Source organism: Xenopus tropicalis, chromosome 4, assembly GCF_000004195.4.
Source record: "Xenopus tropicalis strain Nigerian chromosome 4, UCB_Xtro_10.0, whole genome shotgun sequence".
Taxonomy (NCBI): Eukaryota; Metazoa; Chordata; class Amphibia; order Anura; family Pipidae; genus Xenopus; species Xenopus tropicalis.
Window position 1 is genome coordinate 106,857,790 of NC_030680.2, and position 12,908 is coordinate 106,870,697.

At 38.5% G+C, this 12,908-nt stretch overlaps 1 protein-coding gene across 1 annotated transcript; it reads right to left on the reverse strand.

Moving 5' to 3' along the window:
* Positions 1-2,336: 2,336 nt before the first annotated feature.
* klhl20 (kelch like family member 20) lies at positions 2,337-12,825 on the reverse strand. The gene is given in 3 exon segments (NM_001142009.1): positions 2,337-4,903; positions 7,409-7,606; positions 12,783-12,825. Coding segments are annotated over 2 exon segments (705 nt in total). The 5' UTR covers positions 7,432-7,606; positions 12,783-12,825; the 3' UTR covers positions 2,337-4,221.
* Between the last annotated feature and the right edge of the window lie 83 nt (positions 12,826-12,908).

The following is a 12,908-nucleotide window of genomic DNA, read 5'->3' on the forward strand; positions in this document are numbered from 1 at the left end:
TCGTGATATTTGCGATCTTCAGAAATTTTTGTATACAATCCGAATTTAGCCCATTGGGGATAAGAACTCGTGATTTGATAAATCTGCCCCAAAGTACTGTTTTATTATTACAAAGAAAATGCATTTTAAAAATCTGAATTATTTCATTAAAATGTAGTCTATGGGAGTCTATGGCATTCCGTAATTTGGAGCTTTCTGGATAACGGATCCCATACACACAGCAAGTTCTCATTACACAAAATATGCTGATGTGTATGTGGTGATTAGAAAACTATTTCTCTGCCAGAGAAAATAATTTTGCACAGCTTTAAAAATTTGCCTCCCAAAATACGTGTACTCACTTAAGTGAGCTGACCATGGTCAACAAGATGTTGCTAGTGGTACAACATCTTGGTGGTAAGAGCAGATCATGCCACCATTAGGGTTACTCACTCCCATTAAGCCTGCATCGCAGCAACAAATTTGTATACAACCCAGGCAACATACTGATGGGTTTGATATTAAATAAAGGATATTATCAATATTGCTGTCGCAGACCTAAACCTCTGCTTTAGGCTGATGCCGCATGGGGTGGATTCTCGCCAAGTGGACCAAGATGCCACCCCTATGCTTCAAAAATCTGTTTTGACATGAAACTGCTCATGTATGCAGCTCTGTGCCAAATTCCACTTAATATGCCTGTGCCCGGGCCAACGCAATGGTTCTGGGTGAGCATAACAATCAGATTTTTAAAGAATAGGGGTGGATTATTGGCCTGCGTTTATCTGCAGGCCAAGCTTCTGCCCAATGTGACATTAGCCTTAAGCATTCAGTAGCGATGAAAATGTAAAAGGAGCCAGCAGAAAGTAAGGGCTCATACACATGGACACAAAACTCACCAATGTTTATTCAAGCATTTTTTATTAGCTGGATTTTTTCATTGTACAAGTATAGGATCTGTTATCTATAAACTTGTTATCCAGAAAGCTCTGAATAGCAAGAAGGTCCATCTCCCATAAAGATGCATGAATCTATATTTGTGGCAAAACAATCCCAATTTTTAAAAGTGATTCCTTTTTCTCTGTAATAATAAGACAGTACACTCTACTTTATCCAAATTCAGCTGCATGAATCCATATTGGTGGCAAAACAATCATATGGGTTTATTTCATGTTTACATGATTTTTTTTTAATCAGACTGTTAATCAGAGCTGTGCCATGAATGTTCACGATGACTATTAACAGTTGGTTGTTACCAGAATGAGGCTGTTTGTAAAAAGCAGTGGCTTACAGTGCACAGTGGATCACTCTAGAATGGCTTGGACTCTGTTCATACAATGCATCTATAACAGCTGACTGCCCTTTAAAAAGCAAAGGGTTATAAAGGGCTATAAATATATAATGCCTATTCCTATTGGGTATTACAGGAATTAGACAGCATTTGCTAAACAGCAAAGGACATCAAATTTCTACAATACAGATATGAAATGTAAAATAATATATCTAATTAGTGTTGTACACCCAAAATATATTAATATTTCCTGTTAAATTTTAATGAGGTTTTTTTTGCAACTCCACTTCTCTTGCTTCATGGGAAATGACTACAGGTAAGGCATCCCTTATCTGGAAACCTGATATCCAGAAAGCTTCTTGTGAAGAATTATTCTTTATTCACATCCAACACAGTGTATCCAACATTTTGGCCCTCATTGGGGCCTTTATACACACACATAAAAACAATGTATGCATGCTACCTTTTGACAACTGAGGTACTAGCATGCCTGAGACACCCTATACTTGACACCCTTCCAGTCATGTAGAGTTGAAAGGTGAGTAACATAAACTTGCTAAGAAACATAAGAAGACAAACAACCGGACTAAATATAAAATATCAATGCAAGCTCAAGATAAACTAATATATGGCTATATGCAGGCCTCACCAAAAGTATCAGTAAGTAATTAAACTATAATGTACTGCTGCACTGGTAAACATATAACATATATTGTGCTACTACACTGGTAAAAGTTCTGTGCTTCAAAAATTCTAGCTGGAAAAATCATTAAAGGCATAGGTTTCATAGCAGATAACATAAGCTCTGCAGAACAGAATGGTGTTTTACAGAGCTTATCAGGTATCCGCTATATAATCTGTGCCATTTAACCTATAGTAGTGTTACTGTAGCAAATACACCAGTTCTATCAGTGCAGGGCAACATTACATAATATTTTAATTGCTTTCATAACTTTCATTTTTTATCATTTTACTTACTTTAAAAATACTTGGGGGGGGAGATTTCTTAACATTCGAGTTTGATTTTTTTTTTTAGCACTAAAAGTAACACAAATCGCATTTATTTTTAAAAACTAGAAAGTCTGGTATTAAGTACAAAACTCACGGAAAACTTGAATGTACCTATAAGCCGATCCAAATATAAGCCGAGGTACCTAATTTTACTTAAGAAAACTGGAAAATCGTATTGACTCGAGTATAAGCCTAGGGTGGGAAATGCAGCAGCTACTGCTAAGTTTCAATAATCAAAATAAATACCAATAAAATTACATTAAATGAGGCATCAGTATATGTTTTTAAATATTTATGTCAAAGAAAAACAGTAAACTAGCTCTGTAAGTGGAGAAGAGGGTCAACAAAACAAAATGGTATCAACAATGATACCTTAAGAGTACTACCCTCTTAGATCAATCAGCAACCAAGCTAAAACACAAAGAGTTAAAATCCTTCAAAACTATATATAGTTTATATAGAATATAAAGTGCAATGTTTAGTGCAGAATGGGACAGGTGAGGATGGTAGATGAAGCAACTGGAGGTGAAAAAGTTGCAGCCAGAGTCTATAGAAGGATGCCTGTGGGTAGAGCATAGAGAGAAGGGGACAGTTCAAGTATAAAGATTGAAAAAGCATTTTGGGGTTTACAAATAAAATTAAAGAAGCTGCCTGGTAAAGAAGGTGGCCAGCACCTCTGTGTCCAGCGCGAAGGTGAGTGACGTCATCACACTCATTGCGCATTGGCAAACTGGCAGCAAACCTGGTCCCGGAGGACACGTAATGGGAAATAAGTATTACAACTGGGAGCGGGCCAGGGCACTGGAGGGTTGGTTGCGGGTAGCCCAATTTTCACACAAAGGACAGAGGGTTCTAGTCTGGAGGGACCCATGGCACCCGACTCGAGTATAAGCAGAGGGTGACTTTTTCAGCATATTTTGGGCGTTGAAAAACTAGGCTTATACTCGAGTATATACAGTAAATCTAAAGCTTGCGAGTTTATATAGAACTCAGTGGTAGTTGTCCTAAGCAAAGTCAAACCATATTTTCAAATCGAGATATTTCGAGTTTTGAGGGGCTTTTTGAGTTTATTTTCAAAAAATCTAAAATTGATAAATCGGCCCATTAATTTATTATTATTAACATTTATTTATAAAGCGCCAACATATTCCGCAGCGCTATACAATAAGTAATTAATGTCAGGATAGACAACACAGTACAGGGCCTGGTGATCACTACATTCACTGGACAACAAAGGAAAAGCTCCTGTCCCAATAAGGTTAATAAAAAAGGAAGTCAGTTGTTACAAACAATTGCAAGTCACAAATAATAGGAAAGCACTTTCCAAATTAGAGTAAATAATAAACCATATTAATGTAGTAAAGGGCCTGAAATTATGCAATTATTTGGCAAAAACAAATGTATAATTTATAAAGCATAATTCCTTTTTAAAAAAGGCACCTGCACCATACAGCTGGGGAGAAATAAGATAAAAGAGGATTTTGCTTTCAAAAGCAAATCCTTACCAGAATCCAAAGCGTCCCCATAACTGGTTGCACCCTCCTAGGCTGCAGGCAGTCCTGAAATGGCATCTAATTTGGAGAGTGCCTATCACAATCCTAGTTTGATTTGATCTCTAAATAGAACAGCACATTTAGAGAGGCTCTAATGCACTCCCTATGAAACAGAATACAGTGGAATATCACAAGCTTGTCAAAGAGGGGCCTCTTAGAGTCTGACTGAAAATCCACCTGGTACTCCAGACGATGAAAGAACTTTAAAGGTTAGAGGCATGCAAGTTAGTGCTGCTGGAACTAACCTCCCAAATAAACTCAACAGATTTTCTGCTCTTATTGACTATCTTAAATAAAGATAACTGAAACCAAATTAAAGATAAATGAAGAAATCACAGTCTTCAGTCTATTTGAATAATTATAAATCTTACTGGGACAAACTTTTGCTCATACGCTGTAAAGGGCCAAATTGCAGGCTGTCATCACACCATATTGAGTGTTAGCAACCAAAACATATGCTGAGTTAAGTTTCCTAAACAAAACAGAGTCACGTACCTCCTGAAAGTTATGTTGGGTGAACTTATCCGCAATCCTCAACAGCTCTCGGCATGAGTGAGTGTCTGCAAAGGCTCGGATGCCCAAGCAATTGGATGGGTCAAGCTGCCTCTTTAAAAACTCACAACAGGCTTCTTGAATCTCTGCAAGCTGAAGAAGACAAGCGGCCGGTAGCAAGGTCTGTACATTTCCCTCTTCCACTGTAATTTGTGAGGTGTATGAAAAGTCAATCAGCAGTTCCATGGCTCTTTCATCAATATCCCGAATAACTACTTCGGTCTGTCGACTCTCTGCCAACTCGCCTGTGAACATCGCCCGAAAGTATGGGCTACAAGCTGAAAGGATGACACGGTGGGCATAGATTTTCTTGGCACCTACCACAAGAACTACATCACAAAGCTCTCTGTGCTTGCGCAAGAGATTGATGACCTCCAGGGTCTGCCTTGGGTGCTTGTCTGAGACATAAGGCATGCGGGCCGGCTGAGGAACCCCCTCTGGCAATTTATTGGGGTCTCCCAGGGTGCAGCGACTCGTGACATCCATACCAGTCTCCCCAGGGCGAGTACTAAGACACCTGTAGATTAAAAAAAGAACAAAGTAGAGAATGTTAATCAAAAAGCATCTAATGAAAAACATGGGTATTAATTCACACAGTATCAGACTTGTGCAATCAAATATGAATATGTTCTACAGACTGAGGGCCTATTTTTGCTTAGTCTACCTAATTTTAAAAAAATAAAGGTAATTTAGTCAAATCCCAGTTGGGAAGTACAGTGGCCCCTCACTGTTTAACAAAATGTTCTTCTCCGTCAACTAATAATCAACCTTTCTGGACTGGTTAAATACCCTAAACTTTTCTGGCTGCCCCTGTACCTTTGCTGCTCAATAGCTATCAACCAATTCTTCACAGAGCTAATAGCGCTTCAGCAGTAATTAGACCATGCATTTGTTAAGCTGGCCATACATTGAAATATCTGCTCATTTGCCCTGCAGTGTTAAGACTACATTTGCAAGGCACTGTGCATGCATCAGATATGAATAATACATAATAATTACAATATATAATAAAGCTTTGAGTTTAATCACCAAAAAATGACAAATGTAATTCTTCTTTGGGTTAAGAGTATAAATCTTATAGTGATTAAAGACACACATGCTAGTTCTAAGTCAATTATATTTTCTGGATTTTCCAGAGATTAAGATGTCATTTGGCACTCGTTTCCCAAAGTATTCATATGTTCAATATTTCCCAATACATTATACCCTTTACCAGGCAAGAAGATCCGGCATTGCTCTGTATTTCACTACGTCTTCTTAGTATGACTGCTGCTCTAATATGCAGGGGGTGAGAGGAATACTGTACAAGTGCTTGCTACAGTGGCTCTCATTTCAATAATCGAACAGCTGCAAACTGAAATGGGATCTGAAGCTAGCAGCAGAGACACTTAGCAATTTCTTGTAATCTGTACCTCTAAAGAAATGATTTAAAATTTTATGTGGTAATAAGGATATTGTAGTGTCTTTGAAGTGGAGAGGATTGCATTGCTGCTGGTTTTATAAATGTGTCAGTATTTCAAAAGAAAACTATGAATTTACATTGTGTCAATCACCCATTTTTGTGGGTGGGCTTGTGAAAATATATAATTCCATAATGGATGTGCCATAGCAGAGCAAGCATCCCAAGGTTTTTTGTATAAAAACCGTCCATTAAGGTGGTATGCTTTCAATCTTCCAACAAACATCCCAGGAAAGGAATGATATTCACTTGCACCTTCTGCCCCTTAGCAATTTTTTCATGCAATACCCTGCTTGAGAGCTGCCCCTTGTGTCCCATACCCTTATCAATACACATACAACCAAAAAACAATCAGGAGTGCATTTTGGGGCTAAAATCAGCCTTTTGGGCAAAGTAACAGGAAGGCTGCAATTCTTTCACTGCACATACACGGGAAAGAAGGGGCTGAATCAGCACTTTATTGCCATCTGAGAAACTGCTACATGCATCATGAGCCTTAAGGTAATGTCACATGGGCGTATTGTCAGCCTGTGGATACACTGAATCAGCCCAGGTGCAGGAACATGCAACCGATATCCACCAACTAACACGAGACTTGGCCTATCTGCAGGAAGTGTTTGGATGTCCCAGAGGGCACTGCTAGTTCAGTCATTAGAAACTGATAGTGACACCACTCAAATAATTCAAAGTCATCCTCCAGAACCCTCTGAGCAAATGTGATAGAGAATTGTTATGGAAACCAATAACAGAACAAAAATCACTCTAATAAGTTGGGTAGCTGAGTCTGCATTAAAGGTGCACCAGTCATTCATTAACTGAGCTGTGCATAAAGGTGCCCATACACCTTCAGATCTGCTCGCTTAGCGAGCAGATCTTCCCCCATATGCCCCACCTACAGGTGGGCGATATCGGGAGAATCCAGGCTAATTCGATCGTTTGGCTCTGGAGCCAAACGATCAAATTATAACGATGGGTATAGGCAAAGTCGGTCCGGAGACCGCATCAACGAGTCGATGTGGTCCCCGATCAGACTAGATTTTTTAACCTGTCCGATCGATATCTGCCCGATTTCAGGCCAGATATCGGTCAGGCAGGCCCGTCAGTAGTGCCCATACACGGGCCGATTAGCTGCCGAATCGGTCTAAGGGACCGATATCGGCAGCTAGAATCGGCCTTTGTATGGGGACCTTACCACTTGCCAGTGTGAGAGGTGACATAAAAGAAGCTATTACTCAAAAGAACCACCTGAAAACACATCTGAAGGTGCTAAAATGCATAAGAGCAACCCAGATACAATGTGGCTTTATTATGGAATTAATGAGAAGGACCACCTTTGACCCCCAGTATCAGTTAATGTTTGCATGTAATTGGTATGTTTAGTGTACATCCATCCAGATAATTTTTCTGTCCCTAACTGCCTTTCACAAGAAGCAGGTAACTTATTCCAATTAAAGTAAGATTTTCACTGTGGAATATGCTAGCGTGTTATAAATCTTTGCTAATAAAAAAAACTAGTTAATGGACTAAATAACTTTGCAGCAATTAATTACTTGTCTTTCTTACCTACGCATTGGTTTTCTGTCCATGCACAGTGAAGAGAATTCTTCACACCAAATTCAACCTTAGCAGCGGATAGGACAGAAGCATCGAGTCTTCCTCCAACTGACAGATGGGAACAGAACTCTGGGCTCATTCACACCTCTTCCGCTAAGTTCTGTCTTTAGGGAAAAGTGATGTATGTAGTGGTGATACTTTGAGCATCTGAAAAGAAAATAAGAAGAGTCAGACTACATTTGCAAGGCACTGTGCATGCATCAGATATGAATAATACATAATAATTACAATATATATTAAAGCTTTGAGTTTTCACCAAAAAATTTAATTTTTCTTTAGTGATTAAAGACACACATGCTAGTTCTAAGTCAATTATATTTTCTGGATTTTCCAGAGATTAAGATGTCATTTGGCACTCGTTTCCTGTAGTATTCATATGCTCAATATTTCCCAATACATTATACCCTTTACCAGGCAAGAAGATCTGGCATTGCTCAGTTTTTCACTAAGTCTTCTTAGTATGACTGCTGCTGTATTTCATCATTTCCTTATGCCATTTCCATTAAGTTTTTCTGTTTCCCTTGAGCTACAGCTTTTCCTTGATCCCTTTCCACTCTGGTTTATTTATTCATATGTGCCTCCTCCTCCATTAATTTTTCCATTTGTTTTAAGCCCCTTTTTATGTATCTTTTTAAATTAGGTGTTTCTTGTAAAAAGTACAGTACAAAGTAAAGGTAATTGCAAAATAAGCAGTGTCCTATTTGGTCACTTTATCAGACAATATAAGAAATGTATTAAGAGGAAGGGGAATGTAATGCAAACAAGCCCCAACAGAATTCCCAGACAGTAAATTTATATAAGGATAAGCAAAAGTACCCAAAATCAAGCTGGACCCGGGTGTTCAAACCCCGGGTCTGACACTATGGTTCAGATAATCACACAATGTATATCGCTCAAACGGTATAAAAGCTGAGAAATCAGAAAATAGCTCACCACATGCCGATAGTGGTCCGGGTGCTCAATGCCCCGAACCCGCAGCTGAAGGGAAAATCTCCAAGGTTAACATGTGGAACGTAAAGCACTCCGGACACGTGAAGACTGCTAAAATCCAAAAATTTATTTCTTCATGTTATTAAAACAATGAACGCCTAACGCGTTTCGTGCCCTATAAAGGCACTTAATCATAGGCAAAAAATTTGCCTATGATTAAGTGCCTTTATAGGGCACGAAACGCGTTAGGCGTTCATTGTTTTAATAACATGAAGAAATAAATTTTTGGATTTTAGCAGTCTTCACGTGTCCGGAGTGCTTTACGTTCCACATGTTAACCTTGAATATAAGAAATGTGTATAGCTATGTAAACAATCATAGCAAACAAAGGTCACACAGAATGGATTTTTACAAGTTAGAGGTAGCAGATTTATTTGGGTTTATCTACAGGATTAAAATTAAGCCATAGGACACAACCCTTTTATTTTTCATATTCAAAATACTTGACAACTTAATTTATATCCCTCAGCCAAAAACTGCCAATAATATAAAACTTCCAATTCAAGTCATAAATTTTGAGCTGGTTGCCCAATTGTGAAAAGCTGTATAAATCATGAGAAAAAAACTTTTTTCAAAATGTAAACCTCTCACTGCATGGTTAGTTGGGAATACTTCAGTGCATGCTGTACAGCTTGCATATAGATTACCTGTTTAACTATTTTGATTGTATTTTGCTTGTTGTTTTAGCGGTTTGACTAATGTATGACAATAACAAGCTCATTGTAATATGATGTCTGGGACTCTTTTTAAAAGGGCTGCATTTTCATCTTTTGAACATGCTGAATATATGAACCTATTTCTTACAGAGGTGTTATAGCAACAGATAAACGTTTGCTCCAGTGATTCTTATTCCAAACTACATTTCCAGCAAGAAGAGACAAAAAAAAACAAAGAAAGGCACTGCTTCAGTAATTGTTATTGGAGAAATATGCAAAAATAAGAAAAAAAACCCCAAAAAAACACAACACTGTATGCAAAAGTCATCTGAGAGCCATGTGATGGAGCTGCAAAAGATTATGGAGCGTCCCTTTCTTGCTGTGTTTGGGGATTGCCTGAGAAAGAAAATATCAAACACTGAGATTTGACTCATGACTAAACAGCATGACTAAAGAGTATTATTATGGCTGCCATAAGTGCATAATATACAGAACTCTTGACTTTTTGCCATCCCAGCTGTCTGAAGCTAATTATGCCTTCACTACTAAACAGCAGTGACAGTTTAGCTATTGAGTCGGTGTGCTTCGTGTGCACACAGGCTTTTCCTTTTACTTACTTTTTTTTTTTTCATTTGTTTCTTCTTCTAAAATTCTTTGAAAGCCAACAGCTTTATGCGTTTTCTTTACCTTATTTCTAGAAGACAAATACACTAAAGCTGGCCATACACGCACAGATAATATCGTACGAAACAAGGTTTCATATGATATTCGGTGCGTGTATGGTGGATCGACAAGACGGCCGATATCGGGCAAAAGCCTTGGATATCGGTCATCTTTCCGATCGGGCAGGACAAAAGACTTTGATCGGGTTCCTTTGAAGGGGCCTAAGCAAAAGCTGCATTTAGGGCTGAACCATCAGATAAGTGTAGAATTCTTATTGTTTCTACCTCCATATCTGACGATTCAGCCCTATATGTCAATGGAGGGTACGAATGATCTTTCCTGCAACCAATGGTTGCAGAAAAGATTGTAATTGAAACGTGTATGCCCCGCTTTAAAGGGATTCCTCCACCCAAAAAAACTTGCATTTGCATAGAAATAGATCTTATCAAGCAAATCAACTTTCCAATGCTCTTTAACTGTTTTAAAAAAAAAACAACAAAGGAAACTTTTTAATCAACTATTTTTTTATCAACTTTTTCGCTTTGCACCAGTTTAACAAGTGTTGGTTGGTTCAGCTAGCTGACTTTGATTCCCGCAATCCTTTGCCCTCTTAACACCCGATTCAGCATTCCAGAGAGCAAGGATGAAGAAACAGCCAAGATACCTAACAGTCAAGAGTGTAATTCCCCAGTCCTTTGGTGGCAGAGGTGTATCCCAGCCCATGCACCATTGCCATAATGGTGTAAGAAGCATGAGTAGATCAGATAGTTAGGAATGTTACTTTAGCTGCTACCCACCAGCTGCCGCTCACTTGCTCCAACCATCTGGCTAACATATTTGTTGCCTGCCTGTAGCAAGTCTTACTGTCATACAGGAGCAAGTGTGGCAGCCAATGAGTAGCAATTAAAGTAACATTCCTAAGAGGCTGAACTACCTATGTTTCCTCCACCTCGCCCTCTTTGTGCCTGACTGTATTCCTGGAGAATGGAGGACTGGTACAAGGTGACAATGAAGGTGAAGGCTGCAACAATGGTGCCTGGGCTGGGACACACAACAGCAAGCAATTATAAAAAGTTAAGATAAATTAAACTAAGCAAGACACTGAATTCACAAATAATAGATCTGTGCACCTCATAACCGTTGCATGTATGATTTTGGTGGAAAGATGCCTAGATTTAAATCAAACTTACTTTATGAGAAACAATTTAGGTTGTGCAAGGTAGCTTGGCTGTTTTCTCAAAGCTGCTTTCTGCAGCTATGAATTTTAATGGACCACAGACTGAAGGAAAAAGAAACAGTGAACACAGACTAAAGTACTGGTTAAAATGGGACCTTTATTGGTAATTTTCTTTCAGTAGAAACATAGCAAAATTTTTTATGCAAATTTTAGTTTAGATAGAGGACCCTAGATATTAGCAGAACTATTGAAAGGTCATAAATGTAGTGGCCATATTCATATACACTTGACGTTTTCTTTTGAGATAAAGGAGGCCTGTCAGACAGAAAGGTTGACTCTAAAAACATCTGCCCTAATAACAGTTGGAGCCACAAGATTATGCAAAACGAGCAGTCAAGACAGATCCCAGACCTCCAATATATTTTTATCCTAGTTTTTTAAAAATCAAATCTGCCTGAACTACATAAAATTCACATTTAACTACATGACTATCTTATGACCATATACATGAATAAAGCCTGTAGGACATACCATTTTTATAGACTACATTAGTGTATTCATTAATGAAATCTAAGCAATGTTGCTGGCTATCAATAAATTAGGTCAAATATACATCTGTCTGCAAAAACAAAATGCAATCTCAGTAAGAACATTACACCTTGATAATACAAATACACTACATATAAAAAGTGGCCTGGAATATTCTGCCTTGAAACGAGTATAAAGTCCCTTGCAAATATCTGGCTAGCTTTTTGTCTATTAATGTTTAGGGCTGTTGTCCCCTTTCAAATATGCAGCAGCCCTCTGCAACCCAAGTCTACTCAATTTAGCAAACAACTGTTTCAATCAAAAACATGAAACTTTACCAGAAATCATTTTTAAAGAAAGTACATTTTGTAGATATTCCTTACTTATTTAAGAATTTTGTTTTTCCATAGAGTTGGACTCTTTGCAGGGCTTTCCCTGTTTCAGTAGCAATAAGGTGTTAGACCAAAATGGAATTGCACCAGGATGACACTACTTTACACTCTATGCAACACATTAAACTTTGCACCTTAATAAATAAGTCGCAAAGCGAATCCTGTTTGCCACTATATAACAGAGAGGTGCTGTTCAATTTGGCATGTTGGCAGCCAATTTGTTAGGATGAAGACACACGGCGCAACTTAGTAGCAGCTAATTGTTACGCCAGAAAATACCATGCAAAATACAATACTGAGAATTGCCTCTTCTAAAATTCACAGACAATTATCAGTAAATGATAAGCATTGTCTATTTGTGTAGCTGTGACAAGTAGCTGCTACTCTGTGTGTCTTCGCCCTTAAGGAGCGCCTTGCTCTTTCAGAAGGAAGCAGTTAGAATAACAGCTGTTTTACAATCCCCCATGGGGCTATAAATGCAGCCTCATACTAGTTACTATTAACACACATTCTATTACTGGATTTGCTCCATATTTAAGAGATGAACTAGTAAGCAGCCATTCATGTTTGTGAACCCATGACTTCCTTGAGCCTGCAACTCCTATTCACACTCCTGCTACTTTAACTTGAGTAATACTGAAATTAAATAAAGGTGAGCAAGAAGTGTTTAGTTACATTTTGTTCAAAAATAAAGAAAAAAGGATAGACAGACATTCAGATAAAAGCGGGTCAGAATATAATAACTTCTCCATCCAGATCTTACCCAGACGTCAAATATTTAAGCATTTACCTCTGTAACCTAAAGCTAAAACTCAGCCCTAGCCTGCTCCGCCATTAGAATCCACTTTCTCACGGTTATTTACATTTCCCCAAGGTGGATCCCCTCAGAATGTTTTTGCCCTCTGCATTCCTCCTACCTGCCTCTTCTTGGAAATGTTTCCACCGAAGCCTCCAGTTCGCATTCACACTGCTTTGGACGATAATTACCGATGCCCTCACTTTCTCTCTCCCTACCTCGAAGCCCACAACCGGGAGCCTGATCA